This window comes from Phocoena sinus, chromosome 5 (genome assembly GCF_008692025.1).
Source record: "Phocoena sinus isolate mPhoSin1 chromosome 5, mPhoSin1.pri, whole genome shotgun sequence".
NCBI classification, from domain to species: Eukaryota; Metazoa; Chordata; class Mammalia; order Artiodactyla; family Phocoenidae; genus Phocoena; species Phocoena sinus.
In genome coordinates, this window is record NC_045767.1 from 126,779,520 (window position 1) to 126,804,200 (window position 24,681).

Below are 24,681 nucleotides of genomic sequence, written 5' to 3' on the forward strand. Positions count from 1 at the left end.
GGCAGGCTTCGCTTTGCACTAGTTCTGACATGCATGAATTTCAGTCACAATGGTTTAGTTACATATCACATTTTCCAAAAAAAAAAAACCAAACAAACCCTGAAAAGGTTTGGACTTTAGTTTCCACGCTATATTAACTGAGTAACTGCATAAAGTATAAACTTTGCTGCTAGCTCTTCAGTCCACAAATCACTATGTAAATAACAGATAGATATATGAGCAATCATGCCACTTCTTTCAAAATCTGTTAGTGATTGGTCACTGCACATCTGTCATGCGTGCACAGACAGCAAAGTGTTGTTTCTCAGTGATAAACCCACTTGAGATTTTACAAAAATGGATATTTGAAAAAGGGAACTCACCAACAAAGATTAAATTGCAATAAAGAAATGAAAAGTGAAAATGGTGGAAATTCAAATTGAACATAAATGGAAAGAGCTGGCTGTGAGAATGTTGATGCTGTTGCAGTTCAAGAGACTCTAGATATGCAGCCAGAAGAACCTGGTGAAGGCCAACTTATTGACATAAATGAGAAGATGAAGATATCCCAGAGGAGGTGAGACTGGCAAAAAACCCTTCACGTTAGAAGAATTGAGATCAAAAGAATGAGAAGACAATGTAAAGCGACTATACTCCAGTAAAAATGAATAAAAAAACTAAAAATTGTGAATCACTATACTGTACACCTGTAACATATATGATATTGTCCATCAACTATACTTCAATACAAAAAAAAAAAAATGAGAAGACAAGCCACAGACAGGAAGAAAACATTTGCAAAAGGACTTTATCCAAAATACACAAAGAACTCTTAAAAGTCAACAATAAAATAAACTTGATTACAAAATGGATAAAAGACCTGGACAGACACCTCATCAAAGATATACAGATGGCAAATAAGCATATGAAAAGATGTTCAACATCATATGTCACTAGGGAATTGCAAATAGGAACAAGGAGATACCATTACCTATGAGAAGGGCAAAAATTCAAAATACTGACACCACCCAAATGTCCCATTCTGATGGGGCCCCAGGAACTTTTCTTCATTGCTGATAGGCATGCGAAACAGCACATACACCTTGGAAGAGAGTTTGGCAGTTTCTTACAAAACTGAAATGCTCTTACCATATGATCCAGTAATCACACTCTTTGGTATTTGCCCAAAGGAGTTGAAAACAGGTCCACATGAAAACCAGCACATGAATGTTTGTGGCAGCTGTATCAACAACTAGAAGCAACCAAAATATCCTTTAGTAGGTTAGTGGATACGTAAGTTGGGGTACATGCAAACAAGAGACCATTATTCAGTGTTAAAAAGAAATGATCTATCAAGCCATGAAAGGATATGGAGGAAACTTAAATGGATTTTTAGGGCAGTAAAACTATTCTGTATGATACAATAATGGATTCATTTGTCAAACCCATAGAATGTACACCACCAAGAGTGGAGCCTACTGTAATCTATGGACTTTGGGTGATTATGACGTGTCAACGCATTTTCACTGATTGTAACGAATGTCCCATTCTGGTGCAGGATGCCGATAGTTGGGAAGGTGTGTCTGTGTGGGAGCAGGGGTACACGGGACCTCTCTGTACTTCCTGCTGAATTCGCTATGAACCTAAAACGCCTCGAAAAAATAAAGTCTATTTAAAAAGAAAAAAGAACAGGGATATTTCATGACATTGAAAGAGCAATAAAATGTTGGAAGCTGATCCAAATTTAGGATTATGACTATTTACCAAGAGACAAAAAAAAAAAAAAAAAAGTGTGCTTGCAAGTTTTATAAGAAGGTACTGTTGAAACTACTCTGATAAATTTTTTTACAAAAATAATACTTCCTCAGTGTTTCTAATATTTTACAGTGTACTGAATATTAGTTTTACTATTTTGTTCACTTACACATTTATAATGTGCTGACAAAATTCTTAAAGGTCATGGAAGAATCATTTTCCCCAGTGATTACACACTTTCAACTTGAATAATTTCTACAGTCCCACACTACTGTGCAAGAACTGCCCATATAAACAAACCATTTATATAGAAATCTTCCAAATAACTATATATTTAGATTATCCCAACCTATTTTAAACCATAACTATATTGGAACATCACATTTTAGTTCAATTTACTATATTGAATAGTCTAATCTTAGTATGTCATGTTGTATCAGGAAACACATTAACAAAATAGATGGCCTTATCCGTGAACTGCAGGGCAGAGGAAGGAGAATGTAGTTGAGAAGCAAAAAGTGGGGAGAGGTTGTGGGGAGGAAGAAAGAAAAGTCAAGTCCATCTAAGTGTGACCTTGTTGAAGGTGCTTCTTTCCTCCCAACAATGCTCTATGAAATTCAGGAAAAGGAAGTTAAATACTGTACACATTATTAAGGATTACACAGAAAAACAAAGTGTATTTCCCAAGTACCTTGCTTCTTTGGATTACATCTTCTTACCGTTGTCAGTGGCTGTTAAGAAATGACAGTAGGTTATAAACGACTCTCATTTGCAAAGCACTGAATCATGTCATCAAGGCAGTCTAGAGAAAAAACTTACCTTTCACAGAAGAAATTCAAATAATACTCTAATGAAGGTAGAAACTTTTCTTCCCTCTTATGCACGTTCATTTTCCTCCACATAATTACATTCTGACAAACTTTACTGAAAACAGAATTTAGTAAAACTGATACAATGTCTATCTAAATTATGAAAACTCTAAGATAATCAGCCCCACTTGTTTACATATAATTATCATAATTCCAATAGAAAATGCAACCACAGCAGGTTTTATAAGGAAATATTTCAATCATAGCATCATCATAACCTTTAGGTCATCTTTTGTTCACTGAAAGGACAACACATTCCATTACCCCATCCTATATCTAAATTAAACATCTCCTCACTGAGCAAGTAAGCAAGTGTGAGAGAACATGAATTAATCAGAGCAGAAATGGAACTGCATATTATAATCAGAAAAATAACCGTACCTTTTGGGAAGTTAAAACAATCAATTCCTTAATTTTATGGACCATTTAAGTCTCTTGCTTAAGGTCACACAAATGGAAACCAAGTCTCCTGATGCTCCTATCTAACCACTATACAATAACAGCAATAACTAGGAGCAATATTAATGTTTCAACATAGATTATCTATTGGTATAAAGTTACAAGTCTATGGGGTGAGAAATGCAGTTATGAAAACACATACGTCTTCTATCTGTGTGTGACCTGTATCAACAAAAACATAAGTTGCTTCAGTCGGCCAAGATACTACTCCAACAACTGCGGCTTCACAGGCTCTTTACTGACAATGGATTATGATATTTACTGACATCAGTCCAATAAAGGGACTAATGAGAATACACCCAAAGTAATAAGTACCAGTTTACTGAGAAAGAGACGATATTAAGCACACAATAGCATCTCTTTTGTGCTCAATATTATGGTTTTTTCTTTTTGGGTCTTTGTTGCTGTGCGTGGGCTTTCTCTAGTTGTGCTGAGCTGGGGCTACTCTTCATTGTGGTGCGTGGGCTTCTCATTGCCATGGCTTCTCCTGTTGTGGAGCACGGGCTCTAGGCACCTGGGCTTCAGTAGTTGCAGCACGTGGGCCCTAGAGTGCATGGGCTTCAGTAGTTGTGGCACGCAGGCTCAGTAGTTGTGGTGCACGGGCTTAGTTGCTCCGCGGCATGTATGATCTTCCTGGACCAGGGCTCGAACCCGTGTCCCCTGCATTGGCAGGTGGATTCTTAACCACTGCACCACCGGGGAAGTCCTTCCGTATTATGCATTTTTAAGGGTAAAGGGATGAAAGTTTAGAAACTACTAAGGGTGCGAAAATACAACTTATGATCACAAATATTTTTATTATGCCAAAAACATAATATGGTATTACAGGGAGAACCCAACTACATTCATTAAAATAAAAATATGGATTTAACAACAACAACAAAAGACATTGAAGACACATTAGTACAGGAAAGTTATGAGAAATCCATTATGCGATTTTTAGAATATTCTCAACATTTCACTAAGCGATTTGGGTACTGTGATGCAGAAGGAGGTATTAATACTATTTGCAGGTCCCTTCAGCCCATTACACTAAAATGTGTTGAGTATATTCAATACACTTGCAAGATTGGCTAAGTCTACTGACTCATCAGCTTTCAGAGTCCACAGTATCTGAAGAATCAATGTAAGAGCTTCATTAGCCTTCTAAGTCGAGGATTATATTACCTTAAAAATTTAGGAAGTCAGGAGGTCTTGAAAGTATAATCTCCAAAAATTAACAAATCTTTGATTTATAAATAAGTTTATTTATAATAATATTTACATAATAAAACAAAACACATGAAACTCACAAGTTATACAAAGAAACTGATGTATAATAAAACAGCAATATAGATTGACAGGCAAAAATTTAAAGAAAGACTTAATAAAGAGTTAAATATCAAGTAGACAACTTTACCTCTTCTAAATTTCACTTTGTCACCCATACTGATTTGGAATTGAACAATGGCTCTCTTTAGGAGGTCCCATACTGGAAATTCTGCAAACTGCTAAGTTATATTTTGATAAGAATTTAATGACCTATTTCCATGCAGTACCTAATGCTGCCTTGAAATGAAGTCACATTCAGTCTGCTTTGAAGTGAAATAGCCTGTTAATCTGTTCTGCCAGGCTAGAAAAATGTCACCAATATTTTTGCTGATGTGCGGAGATGTGGCAGGAATAAACTACTATTTAGAGAGTAAAGAGAACTGGAGCAGAAATGACTGGGCAACAGTTTCAAGAGAAGCAAAAGCCAGGAGAGGGAAATCAATGAAAACATGCACAAGAATAGGCAGAGTAACAGCACAGTTAGTGCAGTTGGGAAATGAACAGAAGGAATTAATCCATGGAGCAAGATAAGGGCTTCTTTAGTTATTATTCACTGGAAAACAACTTAGTGCCTAGCCAAACAAATTTGTTTTAACAGAAGTACTTGGGAGGACCCGGGGGTGTTAGTATATGGAATGCCACCTTTAAATTCATGTTGAGTTCTTGTTGACAGTGGTGAACATCTGTCTCAAATAGCAATAAAATGAAAGCTATATAATCTATACAGCTGCATTCTTTAACATAATAAAAACAACTTCAAATGAGACGAGCAAAAACAAGACATAAGCATTGTCAAATAAGGCACATGTAAAAATCTACACATATTATCCAGTGAAAGACAATATATATATATATTTGGAGGTAGAAATAATTACAAAAATACTGACATTTCTAAAGCATTAGCGTATTTGTTACAAACAATCACCAACTAATCCCCATTCAGAAAACTGTTTTGTAAAATGATTATTTAACATCTTCAAGACTACGTATCTGTGGCTTTTTTTCTGAAATTTCACATGTGAGCATCTGGAGAATTCAGTTAGTGGCAAAAAAGTTGTCCATACTATGAGAAATGTAATATGGAAATTATAAAAAGTTATAAATGTTCATAAACCCCATGGTCATCATAATGTAAATGTCCTTGAGTGCACCAAGTTGATATTTCATCATCAGTTAGGAATTAACAATTCTTATTTCACAGGCCCATTGATGTTTTTAGTAATGTGGCTATATCTGCTGGCATACTCCCTTCGTCACCTGCAGGTCAGAAACTGGTGTTAAAATTCTGATAAAAATATTTTATGAAACGTATTTCTTCTCTCCAATTTTCTCTACTTTTGGTGAAATTCTTAATAATCTTTCAAGGCCCAGTTTGATTCAGTGTCACTCCCTGTTAAAAATATTCCCGTATTCCTACATATGTTAGGGCAACTTCCTCTGTGCTTGTGTTCACATTGCCAGCACAGCAGTCTACAGCTTCTGTTTTTGATTTGACAGAGATATGCAGATATTAAGTTTGGATCATATCCTATTCATACAGCACATAGTACTTACTCCTCAGGTTCACTAAATAAAAACATTTACCAAAAAATTCAATGCAAGATGTAAAAGAGAATAAAAGAAAATATACAAAAAAAAATTCTTTTTATGTAACAATCTGAATAGTGAAAATAAAGACAAAACTCCCAAATCCAACCAAACAGAAATCATTTCATCTACACTTATTTTCAGTCCAAAGATACAATCATTGTCTTAAAAAAATTGTTTTTTCAATTAAACAAGACCCCTAGACACTTATCTAGACACTTATCCAGGTGTCTCTCTCTCTCTCTCTCTCTCTCTCTCTGTCACCACAGAGACCCCAGTTACAGTCTAAACTTAAGAGACTACTTTTATCTACTCTTCTCCTTTCAGTAAAAAATATGATTAGGAACAAAAACTACTGCATAAACTCTCAGGGAATTCACTGACATGCTTGCCTCCAAGCTCGTCCATAGATTTGAAAATAGCCCATGAAATCCAAACTTAACATCAAATAAAAAAAGCAAGACGCAGAAACAACTAGTCATACAATTAAAAAAAGACAAACCCTAATGTGTCATCTTTCTGGGGAAGCTGGGTGATAGGGTGAGAAGGAGGCTTTTGTTTGCCCTTTAATATCTTAGGAATTTTGAACTATATATATAAAATTTAAACTTTTAAAACCTTAAAAATTATTCTCCTCATAAAGATGGAGGAAATGGAGAGGATTCTCTTATTTGACAAATGTTTCTAGTACCCAACTGCTCTTTAATCTGAAATTATTCAATTTTTGAATAAATGCATTTTATTGCACTCTAGCGAAATGAGTATTTGGCTCGTCAAAATGAAATTAATATAAATGTGAGAGTTAATAACAATATTATGCCATGTACTTTAAATCTTTGGATTCATAAATATTACTTAGTAAGTAAATCATAAAATTGTAGCTAAAACTATAGACCCAATTTTAATTTATTTCTGGGATATTTTGATGTCAGAGACAGAATTTTTCAAAATCAAAGCGTTTGTATCAGTTCTGGCAAAATGATCTTAGTTATTGTAGTACTTTTGAAGTAAGTACGCTTGTCTTCTCCCACGCTATCCCTAAACTGCACGCCAAGTTAAGGACTCAAACCATCTTTATTATCCCCTTGCTACTGCTAAGTTGATGCCTTTTCATATAAATAAAGTTTATGCTGACAAATAACTTACCTTCATCTACTGTGGTCATATCTTGTTCTAGTTTCAATTTCTGTTGATTAATTTTTAGCATGGATTCTTCGATTGTCCCTTGGCCTATTAATTTTATAACTAGTACTTCTCTAAGGAAAATACAAGATACGTCCATTGGTTACATAATATATAATTACTTAATATATATAAACGACATAACTCACCTTAGAATGCAATAAGAATAATTTGAAAATTGTTTAACAAATACATCCATAAATTTAAATTCTTTTATTCAAACTACTTGAGATTGACATTTTCTGAGCACGTCACTTTTAAACATCCTTTCCTATTGATTCAAGAGATGAGAAAAAGATATCGGTACTTTAAAATTACTGGTAGAACTGTATTACAAGAAACAGCTCTGGGTTGAGGTAGGGTATTCTATTTTTAAAAAGAACATGCTTTGCTTATCAGTTTCCAAGAAATAATTTAGTACAAAAAGTAAGGAAGTGTAGTAAAGTATAAAGATTACATGGGAGGTTTTAGTTCCACCTTTAAGTACTGATAAATATTTGGTTCATAAATGAACTTATCAATGTCTTTTGGAAATACAGTAAAATACTCCACAAAGAAAACACTGATTGTCTGCTGTTTACATGTGAGAACAGAGCTAAATTATAGGTATTTTCACCTCTTTATGTCCTGTGACCAATGTCTAATTTAACCTTCACCTAAAATATCTACAGCTCACATAATCTATTTCCTATGAGGTAACAAGGTAGCAATCGTATGCACATTACCCAGTCTATCTGGCTCTTACATGGTGTAACAAGCAAGTTACTAATTAGTAATTACTAATCTTTTTCGAAGGGGCTGGACCACTGGTAATACTTAGTTTTCATTTGCTGCATAACTACTTGGACTGGGGGTGGGAGGTGGTTTTCTTTTATTTATTTTTTACTGTTTTGGCCACGCCACATGGCTTGTGGGATCCTAGTTGCCTGACCAGGGCTGAACCTGCACCCTCGGCAGTGAAAGCACCTAGTCCTAACCACTGGACTGCCAGGGAACTCCCTGTTTTAATGACTAGAATATGAATAGATTACATGGTGGAGTTCATATTCAACACTGGTTGGTATAAAATACAGCGGAAGCCATGCTTTGCTGAAAATATAAAAACTAAGGCAGGACATCTGACAGATCATATCCTAATGTTCTATACAAATTAAACTGGCATTTGATTACAAATAAATTTCAACTGCAAACACTTACTTAGTCTGGCCTACTCTATGGCATCTATCTTCTGCTTGTTTGTCATTGTAAGGATTACAGTCAATATCGTGAAGTATAACAACATTTGCTGAAGTCAGGTTTATTCCTAGGCCACCAGCTTTTGTTGACAGCAGAAACACAAAGATATCCATATCGGTATTAAACTCGTCAATTAGATGAATCCTATAAGACAAATATATTAGGTTAAATCTCACAAAAGGATATATAATTAAAACTGAAAACAATCACTTCACATGGAAAATAAACTTGAAGATGTAAATACATGCTCTTGGCATTCTAGTTATTTTTCCTGTAGCTATTTTATTGAAAAGACCTATCCAATTCGCCAACTTCTTTTCTATACCATTTATCTCCCTACTAACTCTAACTATTCAGATTTGATTAATTGCTAAAGGACTGTTTTGTCCTTTGTTTAGTGACTTCTGGCTTTTCTAAATTCTGCACACAGCTTTTCAATCTTTAACCTTCTCAGAGTCTGCCAGCTGTGACTCATAGACAATATACCCGATGAACTAAGAATCTCAAAATCAAACTATAATGATGTATTCTCTTTTAGCAAGACTTCTTTTCTTACTCTAATGCAGGAAAAAAAAAATTTACTCTGGCTGATAAAAAAAATAAACCAAAGATATGATGCAGTTTAAACACACTAGAAAAAGCATTTCAACTAAGACAATCTTTTTAAACTTTGGGAATTAAAAAAGAAAACAAACAAAAAACCAAACTCAAACTTACTCAATTACCCTTAAAATATGAAAAGCCCAAGATTTTAAGATAACCTTGGTTTAAAGATAAAGTGTTTTAGACTTAAAATGATTTTTAAAGAGAAAACACAAATATATAATTCTAGTAGTTGTTTCAAAATATATTTGTATACAATTCAGACCAAAAATTAAATTTTCTTCATCTTAAGTTAATGAATGATTTAAAGTAACCAAACGTAAGACTCAAAGCAATACAATTCCATCAAATGCCCTAGACATTTAAAATTCTAACATTTACTCTTATTTGAGGGTAAGGTGGAGAGATTTTCTGAAACTAAAGTATACCAACCTTTCAGAAATCTGAGTCTTTCCATCTAATCTGAGGTACCTATGCTGATGATGTTTTAAGAGAACCTCTAAAATATCCAGCATCATGGTAAATTGGCTAAATAATACAACTCTATCACCCTGTGGAAATACATATATTAATTAGACACATAAAAAATAAAATTATAAGTATCTAATGAAAACCTGCTTCTTTAATAATAATAATCATAGCTAAAGTAAGTTTCTTATTTTAGATTACGTATAAGTAAATTATCTTCTAAACTTTGACCTAAAATTTATTTTTAAGACTAATTAATGGGAATAGCTACTAAGTACTACTTAGATTGTGATCTTACAAATCTATTTCACATATAAATTGTAGTATTAATTTGTTTTACATAGTATCAATATCTTCAAAATACTAATTTTGAAGCAACTATATAGATTGTCACCTATGAAATGACAAAATTATTTTTAAAAAACATCAATATAGATATATTCTACTAACTTCTGTTAGATGGAAGAAGAGTAATCAGGAAAACATATGCCCAAATATATCCAAAAAATGCTCAAACACCAGTTTTTAGAAGAATGTAGAACACAGGCTAAAGCTTCAAGAAAGTCAAATCATGCCAGAACTGTTTCAAAGAAGTTGAACTAACTGGGGAAACATATAAGAAGCAGTATTCTTCTTTAGTACCTTCTGTTTCAATTCAGACAAGATGCAGCCTAAAACTCGAAATTTTCCAGAATCTAAAATCAAGTCCATGTCTAACTGGAAGTTATTAATGTGTCGATACTGTTTACAAAGTACATGTAATTCAAAGTCTGTCATAACTTCCATATCTTCAAAGATCAGGTCAGGGTTAGCCTCACAATGTGTAGGTTCCTCAAAACAAAACAAAACAAAACAATATATACTTCAAAATGAAGATAATAATTTATAATATGATTAGAACAACCTAATAAAATTGTTTACATCTGATAAAATATCTAAATCATAAAACATTTTAGTGCAACAGATTTACCAAAGGAAATTAATATTCATTTTTTTAGGTACAGTAAAGGGGGGAAGTTCTTATTGTTTTAGAGATAACACACTGATAAATTTACAGATGAAATGTCTAGAATTTGGTCCAAAATGATCCTGGAGAGGATTCGAGGTGAAATGAGAGAGTTGTGTCATTCCAGATGATAACTGTAGAAAATGGGTGAAGGTTTCATATGCGTAGAAGATTTCATTATACAATTCTCTCTACTTTTACATGTCTGAAATTTTCCGTAAGTTTAATATAAAAAATTTTAAAAAGGCAAATGGTTGCTTTAAACACAATGATCTGCAAGGAGAAATAGGGGTAGGTTAAGGGAGAATGAGACAAAAATAGAGAGTAACAGCTAAAACTGTAGACAAAATACAATAAAGAAGAAATAAAATGAAAAAAATAAACGGAGAAAAATGACTCATAATCCAGGACATACAATCTGACGAATATTTTTGGTGAAAAATAAATAAAAGAAGTGCATTATGGAAGTCCAGACCAGGAGCTGGCAAACTCTTCCTGTAAATATTTTAGGCTCTGTAGGCAAAATAATGTTTTGCAACTACTCCCCTCTGCCCTCGTACTGAGAAAGCAGTCACAGAAAACAAAGAAACAAAAGGGTGTGGCTGTGTTAGAACAAAACTTTATTTGTAGAAATAGCTATTGTCATATTTGGTCCTAAGGCCATAGTTGGCTGACTCTTGATGTAGACTGTCAGTCGTCCTTGGCTCTTATGTCCCCTAAATTATTTTGAACTCTGTGTTAAAAATGTTTTTCTTAAATACGTAGTTAATTAATATGCTTACTAGGTTCAATGGTCTGATTTTTAGACTAACAATGAACCTCATGTTTATTAGTGTTAATAAAGCTTAGTTTTAGCATAACACAAAATCCTTACCTTTAGCATAAGCTGAGACATTTCCTTGAGTTTTTCAGCTGTGTAATATTGGCGATGTAATAAAGGATGATTGGCCATTTTTCTCAATTGCATCATGACATTGCACATTTCTGTGTTTTTTTCTGTAACACATTAAAAACAACAAGCTGATAGCTGTTTGTTGAAATACATCTCAATGCAAACAAAAGGTTTTAAAACTATTTCTTCAAATTCCAACTAATTTTTAAAAATGAGCAAATCCCACTATCACAGGACTAAACAAAATGCAGCCCTAGTACAGAATTATTTTTCATATAAAATTGTGAAAATCAGGTTATACCCAAGTTATTGATAGATTTTTTCAATCTGTTGAAAAGACCCAAATAGAGTTGCTCCTGCTTCTCTGACATTGCACACAACTCAATTCGATCTTTCTTGGGGGGTAGCTGCTTGAGAACCTGTGAAAGGAAAACAGTTGAAGCAGACCATTCAAATAAAGAAGAAAACAGATTTTAAAAAACCAATCATAATAAAAATATGCAGATAAGAGTTACCTCTTCTTTTACTCTTCTGAGAATAAATGGTTTTATAATTTGTTTTGCATGTGCTATTCTCTCCTTTTCATATACAGTTTGCTCATCTGCTGATTTCTAAGTAAAATAAGAAAATGACCTTTTAAATTATTCATTTAAATGATCACAATAACAGTATTACACAACATGAAAATCTCCCTCACTACAATCTGAGTTATTTCCCAGAGAAACTCAATTCATTCTAGATGGACTTGAATTCTGGGCTGTAATATATTTCTTAAAGCTCCACATGTATTTTGAGGTTTTGTGACATGTAATCGTGTACTCTGCAGAGGTAATGAAATTGAACTGCACTAGGATGGTGTTCAGAAGTAATTATAACTGATAAGTCATCACTGATTACAAAGATAACTCTCTTGAAAAAATATGTGTGTGTTTAAGATAGTTTGGGTGGAGGGGAAGAGAGAGATAAGTAGAACACTTGTATTTATTTGTGGAAAATGGTCCCAAAAGAAAGCTAGTGCGGGTCTACAGAAATCGGACGGTTCCTAGTCAAAACCTGTTAATTTTGGAGAAGAGGAATTTTATTCTAAGAAATCCTCCACATCCTATGATCTGCTAGGCCATCAAGTGGGATGGAATACATTAGTGAAAGTTAGAAAGGCAGTCAGTTTGCAGTAGAAGATTATCACAGAAAATTCTCGCAGAATACATGTGATTTGGGTGTGTCAAGAATCTATATTACCATTGCTGTACTGGAAAATGAGAGTTTTTGAAAACTACACTCTTACTTTTTCTAAGCAATAGGGAAAAAATTAACCAGATTTTCTTTGAAATAGGATTTCTTTACTGTGACTTTTAGAAATTGTTACTTTTTAATTTATGGAGTTTTAATTCAAAACATATTTCCCAGTGGAGGAATTTTCTGGATATTCTACTTTTGCCCAGTTTTATAGTTTACCTATTAAAAAATGCTAATTTACCTAATTTTAATAAAGAAGATGGTAGCTCACATATTATATATCTGAGCTACCCACTAATTTTAAATTGTCATTCTTCAGAAAATTAGGATATTAAAAACCAAAACTTTTAGACAATGATTATAGAAGCCACCAATTTATCTCCTATTGTATTCTGGCTGACTTCCCAACTCATCCGAACATAGGATATCAACTACTTAAACTTATTTCATAGCACATATGCTACATGAAAACAAAAAGAGATAAAACAGAAAAACGGTCCAGGTAAAACGCAAAGTAAGATAGTTGAGAAAAAGATATGAATTTATGCTTACTGTCTTAGAAGAAAACATTCTTCGTATTTCACTGGTGCTACTACTGAACATGTGCGGCATAACAAAATTCAACAGCGACATGAGTTCTAACAGGTTATTCTGCACAGGTGTGCCTGTGAGCAGCAAACGGTTATTTGCCTGTGAACAAAGGTAAATTTTAGATTAGTATTTTTTTTTTTTTTAAAGATCCACATCCTTCTTGTTCTCCCCCTCAGTGAGGGAGAAAAACATTAAAACCATTATTAGTAATATAACATTCTGTCATAAAAGATAAGTAATTTAGAAAAATTATCATATATTGTACTTTAAGGTAGAATGTGTAAAACTAAGTCTCATTTTATTAAGTAGGTAACTTGTGTTCCCACATTACTTTTTGATGAGGCAATGGAAGAAGACAGATTATATCTGATATTCATAAAGTTTGTCCTATAGAACAAAGGTTGGCAAATTGAAGCTCATGAGCTAATGGTTTTTACATTTTAAATGCGGTGTTTAAAAAAAAACGAAAAAGCAAAGAACAAGTGACAGAAGCTGAATGGCCCACAAAGCATGAAATATTTACTTACCTGGTCCTTTACAGAAAAAGACTGCTGGTCCCTGATATAAAATACTATATGTATTAAAATACATAATCTGAAATTTTATCATAATTGGACAAATTCACAGAACACTCTCTTACATTAATTGTCATAAGGTGCTGGTAGCGGATGGAGCCCATATTCTTTAGCATATGGCCCTCATCAAAAATTGCGTAATTCAATTTCAGCCGACGAAACAGACTACGATCATCAGAACTGCTGATTGCACAATTATACCTGTTGCCAAAGAAAAAACAATCTCTAAGATCATACCTCTAAGAGCATGGACTCGTGAGATTTAATGTTTTGACAAATTATTTTTATGTACATATTTCTAATAGCCAGTAGCTAAAAGATAACACTAGACACAGTTGGTACTCAAATAAATATTGACGTACTTATATCCAAAATTATTGATGTACATGTAACCAAGTTACAAAAGCTGCAATATGCAGTTAAAAGACAATTCATATGTTATAATGTAATTAGACAACTTCTACACATCTAGGAAGAGGCCAATTTGGGTACAATTTATATGTAACCTGCAATTATTACACACTTTGCTTTATGAACTGTTCTATTTTAAGAAGCAGTAGAAAAAAGAACATGAAGCTAAGACATTTCTGTTAAGAACATAACACCATTTTATTAAACTAGTAGAGTGAAACCAAGAAATAACAGTTAACAGCAGCTAGCAAGACTATATATGAAAATGGAGTCCATTTTATTAAGAAAAGATGAATTTTCGATGAATTCTTTTAATCATGACCTCCTATAGAATTAACAAAAGACTGCTATCATGGTATTATACACCAAACTGAAAAATGCCCGAATCTTCAACATAACTCATTCTATTGCTTTTGTTGCATAGTTCTTAGCATAAACTCTCCTTTATTTTACTACTAATATTTTTTAAACATTTTAAAAAAATTTAGGTGGATGTACAAAATTATTTTTCCAAAAAAATTTTTTCTCAATACTTACGTGGTCACGATTACATTGTATTCCTCGTATTTACTATGAATGTTATATCTAATCTGTTTACGTTCTTCTTGAGAACCTAGAATTTAAAAATGACACACACACACTGATTGTATTTATTTTACTTTTACTGTTTGCTAAGATTTTAAAGAGGTCTCCAAAGTTAAAAGCATAATGACATATTCTTACCATAGTAACAGAGCACCTTTAAAGTGGGACACCATAAATTAACTTCCCTTAGCCAGTTATCTATGAAACAAAAGAGATATTACTTGCACCTGCTACAACAGGTAGACGTGTGCACTGAAATGAACACTAAAGTCTGAGAAGTTCTACCCAGAAATTATTTTTATAAAATAATAGAAGATAATTTTTAAAAATCACAGACTCTTCACAATTTTACTCTTGATTAAAATGACTTTGAGATTTTGAGGTGGCATCAAAATGAAGAGCAGAGGGCCAACCATTATATTGATAGGTGATTACTGATTTCCCATTTAAAGAGGATTTTTTTTTTTTTGGTACATACATTCTCTTGTCTACATTCAATCAATTGAGAAAGAATGAAAGTAATTTGAGTGGGGATGATCTGCATACATTCTTTCTTAATAAATGTTTAATTATAAATTCAAAAGTGTTTCTCTTACTCATTAAAACAACTTAAAAGTATTATGAAAACAAATGATCTTTTCAAATGGTACATGATCTATAATAATTTATAGATAATCTATATAATAAGCTGAATAACTGACTTATATTGGAGTTATTTTCTTTAAAAAGACTTCCAGTATGATCAAACACACATATGCAAAGGGGTGAAAAGTGTAAGGAAACCAAAGAAATGAATATTCACCTTCACAAACTAAGAAATCTCACACACACACACACACACACACACACACACACGGTCTTTCTTCCCCTTGTATAAAATACTACTGAGTCAAGTAAAGTTGTCCACAGTATTACAAACCTATAGTTGATGCTGGAACAACAATCAAATGAGGACCTTTATTACCCTCCTGATAGAGGTACGCTAGGAATGCAATCGCTTGAATAGTTTTTCCCAGGCCCTAAAACGAAAAGTTTAAAAGACAATATACTAGATTTAAAAACAAACAAAAAACCCAAATAAATATTGGGAAACTGAAAGGAAAAAGAATACTTTGGGTTTTATTTACTTATGATTCCCCATGCAACTCTATGAGAATTTCTACTATATTCTTAGTTTTCAATAACACATAAAACAGATCATAATCTCCAAGTGATACTACAACTTAGCTAAGAGTAGGAATGTATTTTAACTGCTAGTTAATATGTAATACACATTGATATAGAAGACCTCTGCTTGCATATAAAGGATATAATTTTGGTAACTGTTAATATAAAGCAACTACTTAATACATACTGGCTGGCTGGAGAATGATGTTCCCATGACCAACTGGAGCGGAACATATACCTATCCTATTACCCAGCAATTTTACTCCTAAAAATATATTCAAGAGATACGAGAGCATATGTCCACAAAAAGACTTGGGTAAGAATATCGATGCAGATTTACTATAATAGCCACGCACTGGAAATAATCTAAATTGCCATCAACAGGAGAACGGATAAACAAATTGTAGCGTATTTATACTATGAACTACCACAAGCCAATAAAAAAAAACAAAAACCAAACTACTGATACATGTAAGAAGAGGATGAATCTTAGTAACTTTATTATGCACCAAATTAACCAGAAACAAACAGTATATACTGTATAAATCTATTTATATAAAGTTCAAAATCAGAAAAAAATTATTCTATAGTCATAGGTGTCAGAATAGTAGTGGTGGTAATGACTGAAAAGGAGCATAAGGGAACTTTCTGGGGTGATGGAAATGTTTATGTCACATACAGTCAGATGGGTGTACATATATGTAAAAAGTCACTAAGCTGAACATTTGTGCATTTTATTTCAAGTAAATTATACATCAATAAAGTATTGCATTAAAAAAAACAAAAAGGCTCCTGAGGAAATGTAGCTCCTTAGGAGAGCTAAACATTGCCAACTGTTAGGAAGTGAATTGCCTCCAACCCCAAACATGTTGAAGCCCTAACTCCCAATGCTGGGGTTTATTTGGAGATAGAGCCTCTAAAGAGATAAGTAAAGTTAAATAGGGTCACAAGGGTAGGGACCCAACTTCTATCATAAAAGAAGAGATGGATGTTTCTAGAGAAAAAGCCATGTGAGGACACAGCAAGGTGTCCATCTGCAAACCAATCAGAGTAGCCTCAAGAGAAACCAAACCTGCCAACACCTTGATTTTAGACTTCCAGCCTCCAGAACTGTGAGAAATAAATTTCTGTTGTTTAAGCCACACTGTCTTTAGCATTTTGTTAGGGAAGCCCTAGCAGCCACTACCTTATCATAAATATTGTACTTTACAGGTTACAAAAACAGTTTCACATAATATACCTCATTTGATACCAAATATAATCTTATGATACAGGAATTACCTATGTTTTATTAATATTGGCTCTGAGAGATTAGGTCATTTGGTAAGGATTACAGAGCCCACGAAAGGCAAATTTGGTACCCAGAACCCAGATCTGATTTCCAAGTCCAGTTTCCACAACTGTACTACTCTATATTCTATACGTAATTTCTAACTATTTTGAAATTCTGCATATATTATTCACTTTTATATTAGATAAATAGCATCTCTGTTTTAACGACAGTATGAGGTATGTGTGGAAACTGTCTTGAAAAACTAAAGATTGTTTTACTAGAAGCTAGCTAGAGAACAAGGATTATTACCTTTGTTAATTTTTATTTTGGAAATCTAATACACAATGTAATACACATATTCAATAAACATTTTCTCCACTGAACATTACTCATTTTTAATAAACACTTTTTAAAAAGCATAGCTGGAGGAAGGAAGGTAAAGGTTAGATTAAAGGTCAAGTTTCTACATGACAATACTTGGACTATTGGCTGTAATGAACTTCCTAAGCTTACCTTCAAGCAAAATGTGATCTGGAAAAGAACAGAAACTCAGAAACATCTAATAAAAGTAAAATGACTGAAATGATGGTGATGATAAACGTGTAGATTTATTTACTAACAAGGACAGGTATCTATGATAAATTTTAAAGGGAGCTACAGAAAAGCACATGTAGTAAAATCTCTTTTAATATGACATATATATGTACATGTGTATGTAGATATGCATACATACACACCTACAAAAGAAAATATTCTGGGAAAAGATATATACCAAAATAGTACTTACTCTAAGATGGCAGGAGTATGTGTGATTCTGTTTTTTTTCCTGTGTATTTTTATGTAACATCTAATTTTAAAAACACATATATTTATTAATTTGATGAGAAAGACAAAAAACCTATTTTCATTTTTGAGGGGAAAGTAAGGAGGTTAGAACTAAGATAAGCAACAGAAAACTGAGAGGAGTGAGAGGGATTATACCTTGGTAAGAGCAGTAAACTAACAGGGACAAGGGAAATTTTCATCTTTTGAATGGCAGCAAGGATGCCTATTAATGATAAATCCTAGAAATAGAGTACTACTTACCATTTCATCTGCCAAAATGCCATTAAGTCCATGTTTATGTACCAATGCCAGCCAATTCAAACCAACCTTCTGATAGGGCTTGAGTGACAAACTGGTAAAGAGAGAGTTACCAGATATTATAGATTTATACCTCTATTAGTTTTTTCTACTAGTTTTCTGAGAAGAGGTTTAGGTTTACAATGCACCAAAAAACTGAAGTATCTAGTTATAGTCTTACCTTTCAACTTACTGTTAAAAGCTATTTACACTTACTTAAGAAAATGAACCCAAAACATAATACATTTTAAAAAACCTCTCAAATTTTATTCTGTATTTGTTGTTTCTGGCAATAAGAATTACCAAAAAATTTTCATATTCAGCCATAATGTAATGCCACCAAATTAATTCCACAAATGATCAGAATATTAACAATGATAACATATTACTAATATAATATTTATACTCTAGAAAAATGTATTGTACTGATTTGAAAATTAGCACAGTAAGGAACTTAAAGTATTAGAACAAAAACATATGCATAATTTGCTACTTTGCCAGGCTGATTTAATAAAACTTTCTGACTGAATGCCAATCACCTCTAATATCACTGGTATGTATAATTCTGGAGGATGTATGTATGTATGTGTGTATTTATGTTTGAACTACATATAAATGTAAATTTGCCAGGCATCAATAAAGACCAGTGAGTAGAAAGCAGCAGGCATGTGTCAAAAATCTTATTTAATTTGTGAACACATAAACAGACTAATTCCTGGGAGTAACTTGCTTGGATGGCAACATGGAAGGGGTCTAATGGACGAAATGGTTAGTTTTTTCTAAAAGTTCAAGTGGTTAAAAACTAATAGCAGTTATTTACTGAACATCTATTATATACAGATACACAAACTATCATTTTCTAGCATCACCTCATTCAATCTTTTAATATTCTATTAAGGTAGTTATTTTTTAACAGATGAAAAAACCCGAGGCTCAGTAAGTTGCCTGAGGTTGCGTAGCTACAAAGTCTTATGGCTAAGATTTTAACTCATAAAAGTCTACCTCATGCAAAAGCTTATTCTTACACTCACTAGGGAAGCATAAACCCCACATTAACATAAAAACTTAGGACAAGGCCATGCTTCTCACTCTACAGCTTTTATCATATCCCCTTAATTTCCTGTTACACAGATCCTATCTGCACATGGAGAAGGGGTCTGATAAATGGCTCTGATAAATGGTTAAGGGGTCAAATTCTGAAATCAAGACACTTTAATTAGAACAGGGATCAAAGAGGTGAGGTAGAAAGATATCCATCTTAAATCAGAATCTATGTTTCAACTGTGGGGTACGCAATCTATAAAACAATTCTCATTTGAAAAAATTAAAAGTATAGGTAGGAAAAATCAGCAGTACTGCTGAAGACTTTACAGTTCATTTTTTAAAATGTCTTTGCCTTCTTGGCCAATATAATTTCTATGCCACTATGAAAGTAATAATAAACAGAATATTATCATAGACATTTTAATTTTCAGGTCCAGATAAATTCTACTATACTGGTAGAGTAAATGCTAGTATTGGAATTCTAGACGCTATACTTTACATGCATGGGCTTTACATGCATTATTACTTTATTTAATCTTACATTATAAAGCAGATACTATTATTATCATCATCTCCATTTACAGATGAAAAGTTCTCTCTGGGATTCAGAGAAGTTAAGTAACTTGCCCAAGGTCACAGCTATCCAAATCCATGTCTGCAGTGGCAGAGCTGGTACTCAATCCAGTTCTGATCCAGAGCTCAGCCCTTAATCACTAAACAGCAAACATGAAAGTTTTCTCTCTGACCCACCCACTCTACAGTCGACACTTTCTATTTCTAAATAGAATTTTCATTATTGTCCCGAGTCCTTCCTACTGTCTTAGTCATCCCCCACACATTAAGGTTCACATTCCATGAAAATGATGAAACTTGATACGGTAGGCATATTACATCACTTATAAATGCATCCCAAGGGCCAACATGCTACCCCAATGTAAATTTATCACAAATAGCCAAGAAATATTCTTAACAAAAATTACTGAATATATGTTATCACCAACACATGTTGAGGAACGAGTCTAACTATTAAAATATTCTTCACTATACATAAAATTTTAAAAAGTGATGAGGAAATTTTGAGAAGCACTGAATTTTTCATTCAAATAAAATTGTTTCATCCACATTCACAAAGCAGCTATGGTAGCTGTTTTGATCAGGACATTAAATACCTGTTATATTGAAGTATTTGTTTAAAAATATAAGTGTGTATGTGTGTGTACTTGCTCCTCTGCTAGATTTATGTAAATTACAAGTAACTTTCTGTTGCTTAGTGTCACAACAGTGCTGTCCACAACACACCCTTTCTTCAGAAAGCCAGAGGAGCACTGGAAATGTAGTTCTGGCAAACAGCTTTCCAATTCCCTTGTTAAGACAAGTTTTAAAACAGGGCAACTATATTCGTTCTCTAGCAGGCGCTAATATTTAGCTGCTATACAATCATACCTTCCATTACTTTTGACATTCAACAGTTTTCTGAAAATTTTTGTGATTGCATATGAACCCCACCCACTAGTTTACAAAGAAGAATGTAATCTGCTCAGGGTTATCCAAATGGTAAGAACTATAGCCTGGGCCTTTTGAATTAGGTAAGTGATCTCTTTTCAAAAGGGGACTACAGGTATCTTTAAACTGAAGGTCTTCTTACCTCCCAATAAGGAAAAAAGTGATTTTAAGATTTTCTGAGGTCATGAAAGAAAATGAGGTAGCATGTTATTTTAAAGTTACTTGTTTTGTCGGGGGAAAAAAAATCCTTCCAGAGAGTTACTATAATTTCTTTTCAGAGTGAAAATTAAATGGGGTTTAAATTTCCTGTCAGAGAAAACTAGTATCAAAATTATTCTGAAAGGTGAGAAAGGCCTGAAATAGAAAACTGGAGTATATACAATGTGCTAAATTTAAGTTTAAAATGCAGAAATACAGGGCTACAGAAACTTTTTCAAGTAGTTCATATGAAACATATTAGCGATGCTAGCTGACCAAAAATTTATGTCCCTCAAGTATGTCATGAATGCTGAAAATACTACCACAAAATAATAGTTTGTACTAATAGTAGTATCCAAACTACTAAAATATTTCTATCATAGTATTCTGAGTTAGTCAACACATCTGCAATACTGATTTGCATTCACATCATTGTCAAATGGTTTCCCAGTAACTGTTCAGAAACAGGATATGGAATCACCCTGTCAAGCTGAGGACGAACAAGTTCCCAAGAACCTTAGTAGATTTAGCCCAGAAAAAGACAGGACACACATAATTAAATATTATTTTATACTGAACATGTGAGAAACCTTTTCAGTTAAAACAGTTTAAAGCTGATAAATTTTAGATAAACCGCTAAAGCTTGAGAGATGGCTACATCTATGATAGGAATAAACTAGGAGAAATACTGAGGTATTTTTTTTTAACATTTCCTCACTGTATTATATTTTAAGGTAATTTTAGTTTTGACATTTTAAAATAAACATTATGAATATAATGGTTTTGAGATACATATGAGAATTTTTTCCCTTGCAAAGACTTTATTTTTAACAGGGAGTTACAGCATGTGTGTATTCCTTTAACCTCTAAAAGGCTATTTTTCTTCCGTTATAATTCTTAAAAATTTCTAATAGGAAAATAGTTAATATAATTTTGCTTCAAAATAAACTTTACTATAAAGAATTTGTTCTGTTAAGCAAAAGCACAACAGCTTATTCTTCAGGATAGTTTAATATTTTCCTCTGTGCTAATAAATCCTTTCCCAGGGCAAGGAAAGTACTTCAAATGTTTCTATACTAAGCAGCCATTATGCTTGGCCAGTATACCAAGTAAAAATCTGCAAGTTGCTTGTGCAACTTACATTGGCTAAACACAAAAACCAAGACAACAAATTTCACCCCCTAAAAGTGCATTTAAATAAACTCCAAAGAGACTATCTATACAGGTTTTCAGAAGTTGTACTTTGGGACTAAATCCAAGAAGCACCTAAAAAACCCCCCAAACTACTTTTCTCACCTGTTTAATATTTCATTTAAAAAATCCTCAGTCTAATAAAAAGGATAGCTTTATTACCTGATCATACTATTTACAAGTAATAGGACTTTGTGGGTTTAAGAGAGAAATTTTTTAAGTGATGCAATAAAGCACTTGATTTTTTAAACTCCAAATTATGATAAAGTAGACTCAACTGGGTAAGCCTTGTAGAGTGAAGAACTCCCCATATCCAATGCTGTAGAACAAGAAGGAGCAGCTCCAACTACACTTTTAGGAGATGAATTTGCTGACATGGTCATAGTTCTTTCTATGCAACAGAGAAAAGAGCTTCTTTGTGGGAACTGCATCACGTTTCCCTACACCATCCCATAGCACCCTAGAAGGGCACAGAAAAGATTGTAGCTTACTATTAAAGGCCAGTTACCATATCTTGATTTTTTTTTTCATATCTTGACTTTTAATTAACCAATGATCAGCAAATATGCTTTGATCATTAACTTAGAAAAATATCAGAAGTATATAAAATCACCAACTAAGGTAAATAATTTTAATGAGACCCTAGTGCTAATCTTATTAAATACCTATCAGAAATATTTTGAACAGAAATAATTCATTTTAAAAATTACATAACACTGCAGACTATGGATACACCATCAATCATTCTAACTAGTCTCGGACCTTAGCAACTTCGACTATTTCCATGTTATTGCCTCTGTATGTATTATCACAGTAAACAATTTTATACTTTTTTTTAAAAAAAGGAAGCATTCTGAATAGTCCTGAGTTCCCAAACAACTTGAAAATAAACTTTTAAAAGAAGTTCAAAACAACGCCCCGCCCGCCATATCCCAACATCATGCAAAGGAGGGGTGTTCACAATTACAAAACGCCATCTTCATACATTCTGGTTGTTGGACAAATTTTTTAGTGAAAACAATTTAGTGTTTATTTTTTGCAAGAACTCGGACAAGGTATTTTACTGACAGTAGCAGTTTGGGGAATATACTTTTTAAATATATACTTTTTATAAGTTTTCCTTATATAATCTATTTAATAAAAGTGTCCTTTTCAATTTTTATGTGTTTTTACCTCAAAACGATTAAAAATTTTGGGCTTTTGAAAGCATTTAATCGCATATGTAGGATACTTCAATCATTTCACTTATGATCAAAAAGAAACTGAACTAACAAATTTTTACATTGATGCAGTTGAGCAGCTGACTCTGAAGCACTAAATTAAGAGGTAGCTAAAACCACCTTTTCAGTTTCTGTGATTATATATGAAATTATCTGTCATCAGACAAGGAAAACACAGGTTACATAAGACCATAATATCTCCTCCCTCTAATTTACAATGTGATAATGGAGTAAAATATCCTGATTGGGGGGAGGGGGGGTGACGATCAATGAAAAACAATTCATATACCACTTACATGCCATTATAGGAAACCCTGGGTTTCCCTTTTAAACATTAGTTTTCCTACCATTTGCACATTTAAGTTTCCTAGGCACAATACAGGAATAAATTCAACATTTTTATACAACTGAGATAAAATGATGAATAGGTACATACAACAAGTATTACCTTTGGTTTAGAATGGAGGGTTGTTCTATGTTCCATCCACCTCCATTTCCAGTGAGCATGGTAACTTGTTTTGTCAATTTATTTGAAATGTCTTCACATTTGTTCATAAGCCTTATAACTACATCCCTTTCTTGGATCAGTGTTTTACAGTGCCATATCAAATCTTCTGATAAGCCATTCGTTTTGGACATCTTTGTGAACTAGGGCATGAAAAGAAAAACAATTTAACAGTTCAGATCTAGTAAATAGGGAGCCAATTTCTTTCTCTGTGAGGGAAAAAAGTTTGTTAAACTTTTACTAATGACCTTAATCAAATGTGAAGAGAACCTGCATTTGCATTCTCACGTTTCACTTTGATAAATCCCACTGTCACCTCAAACTCATCATGTTGAAATAAAACATACCTTTTTCCTCAGAACGCACCATCCCAAGCTTGCTACCTTGACCCTGGTAGCTGTTCTCTTATGGGAGAAACTCTAAAGTAATTGTTAATGTCTCCTATCACGTTTTGTCTTCAAAACCTTGGATTTATGACTATTACCAAAGGTAATAGTGCCAAATATAAAAACTGCATACTAGATCTCTTGCCTCCATTTTTGTCACTTCCTATGAATATAAGATTAATTTTCTTGAAACATACTTTGCCCTATCATCACAGTACAACCCCTCAAGCTTTCAAAACTCCAATAATTATTTGTCACTTGATATTTTTCTCTAAACTGCGACAACTACTACTTGGAAAGATATTATGTGAATCAAAAGTATACCAT

General features: G+C 33.1%; 1 protein-coding gene across 6 annotated transcripts in view; it reads right to left on the reverse strand.

Annotated features, from left to right (window-relative positions):
- Positions 1–5,378: 5,378 nt before the first annotated feature.
- The window catches only part of SMARCAD1 (SWI/SNF-related, matrix-associated actin-dependent regulator of chromatin, subfamily a, containing DEAD/H box 1), a 68,845-nt gene continuing 49,542 nt past the window's right edge, over positions 5,379–24,681 (reverse strand). For 5 of the 6 annotated variants that reach the window (XM_032632801.1, XM_032632799.1, XM_032632800.1 and 2 more), the window contains 15 exons: positions 23,912–24,111; positions 18,272–18,362; positions 15,665–15,764; positions 14,884–14,943; positions 14,698–14,773; positions 13,815–13,950; positions 13,136–13,273; positions 11,863–11,958; positions 11,649–11,766; positions 11,330–11,451; positions 10,092–10,280; positions 9,414–9,532; positions 8,340–8,522; positions 7,107–7,216; positions 5,379–5,630 (listed from right to left, as the gene is read on the reverse strand). In XM_032632801.1, the coding sequence (XP_032488692.1) occupies positions 5,569–5,630; positions 7,107–7,216; positions 8,340–8,522; positions 9,414–9,532; positions 10,092–10,280; positions 11,330–11,451; positions 11,649–11,766; positions 11,863–11,958; positions 13,136–13,273; positions 13,815–13,950; positions 14,698–14,773; positions 14,884–14,943; positions 15,665–15,764; positions 18,272–18,362; positions 23,912–24,111 (1,800 nt within the window). In that variant the 3' untranslated portion in view covers positions 5,379–5,568. Of the gene's footprint in view, positions 5,631–7,106; positions 7,217–7,241; positions 7,414–8,339; positions 8,523–9,413; positions 9,533–10,091; positions 10,281–11,329; positions 11,452–11,648; positions 11,767–11,862; positions 11,959–13,135; positions 13,274–13,814; positions 13,951–14,697; positions 14,774–14,883; positions 14,944–15,664; positions 15,765–18,271; positions 18,363–23,911; positions 24,112–24,681 lie in introns of those variants that run through there. The other variant, XM_032632803.1, reaches the window with a different exon arrangement.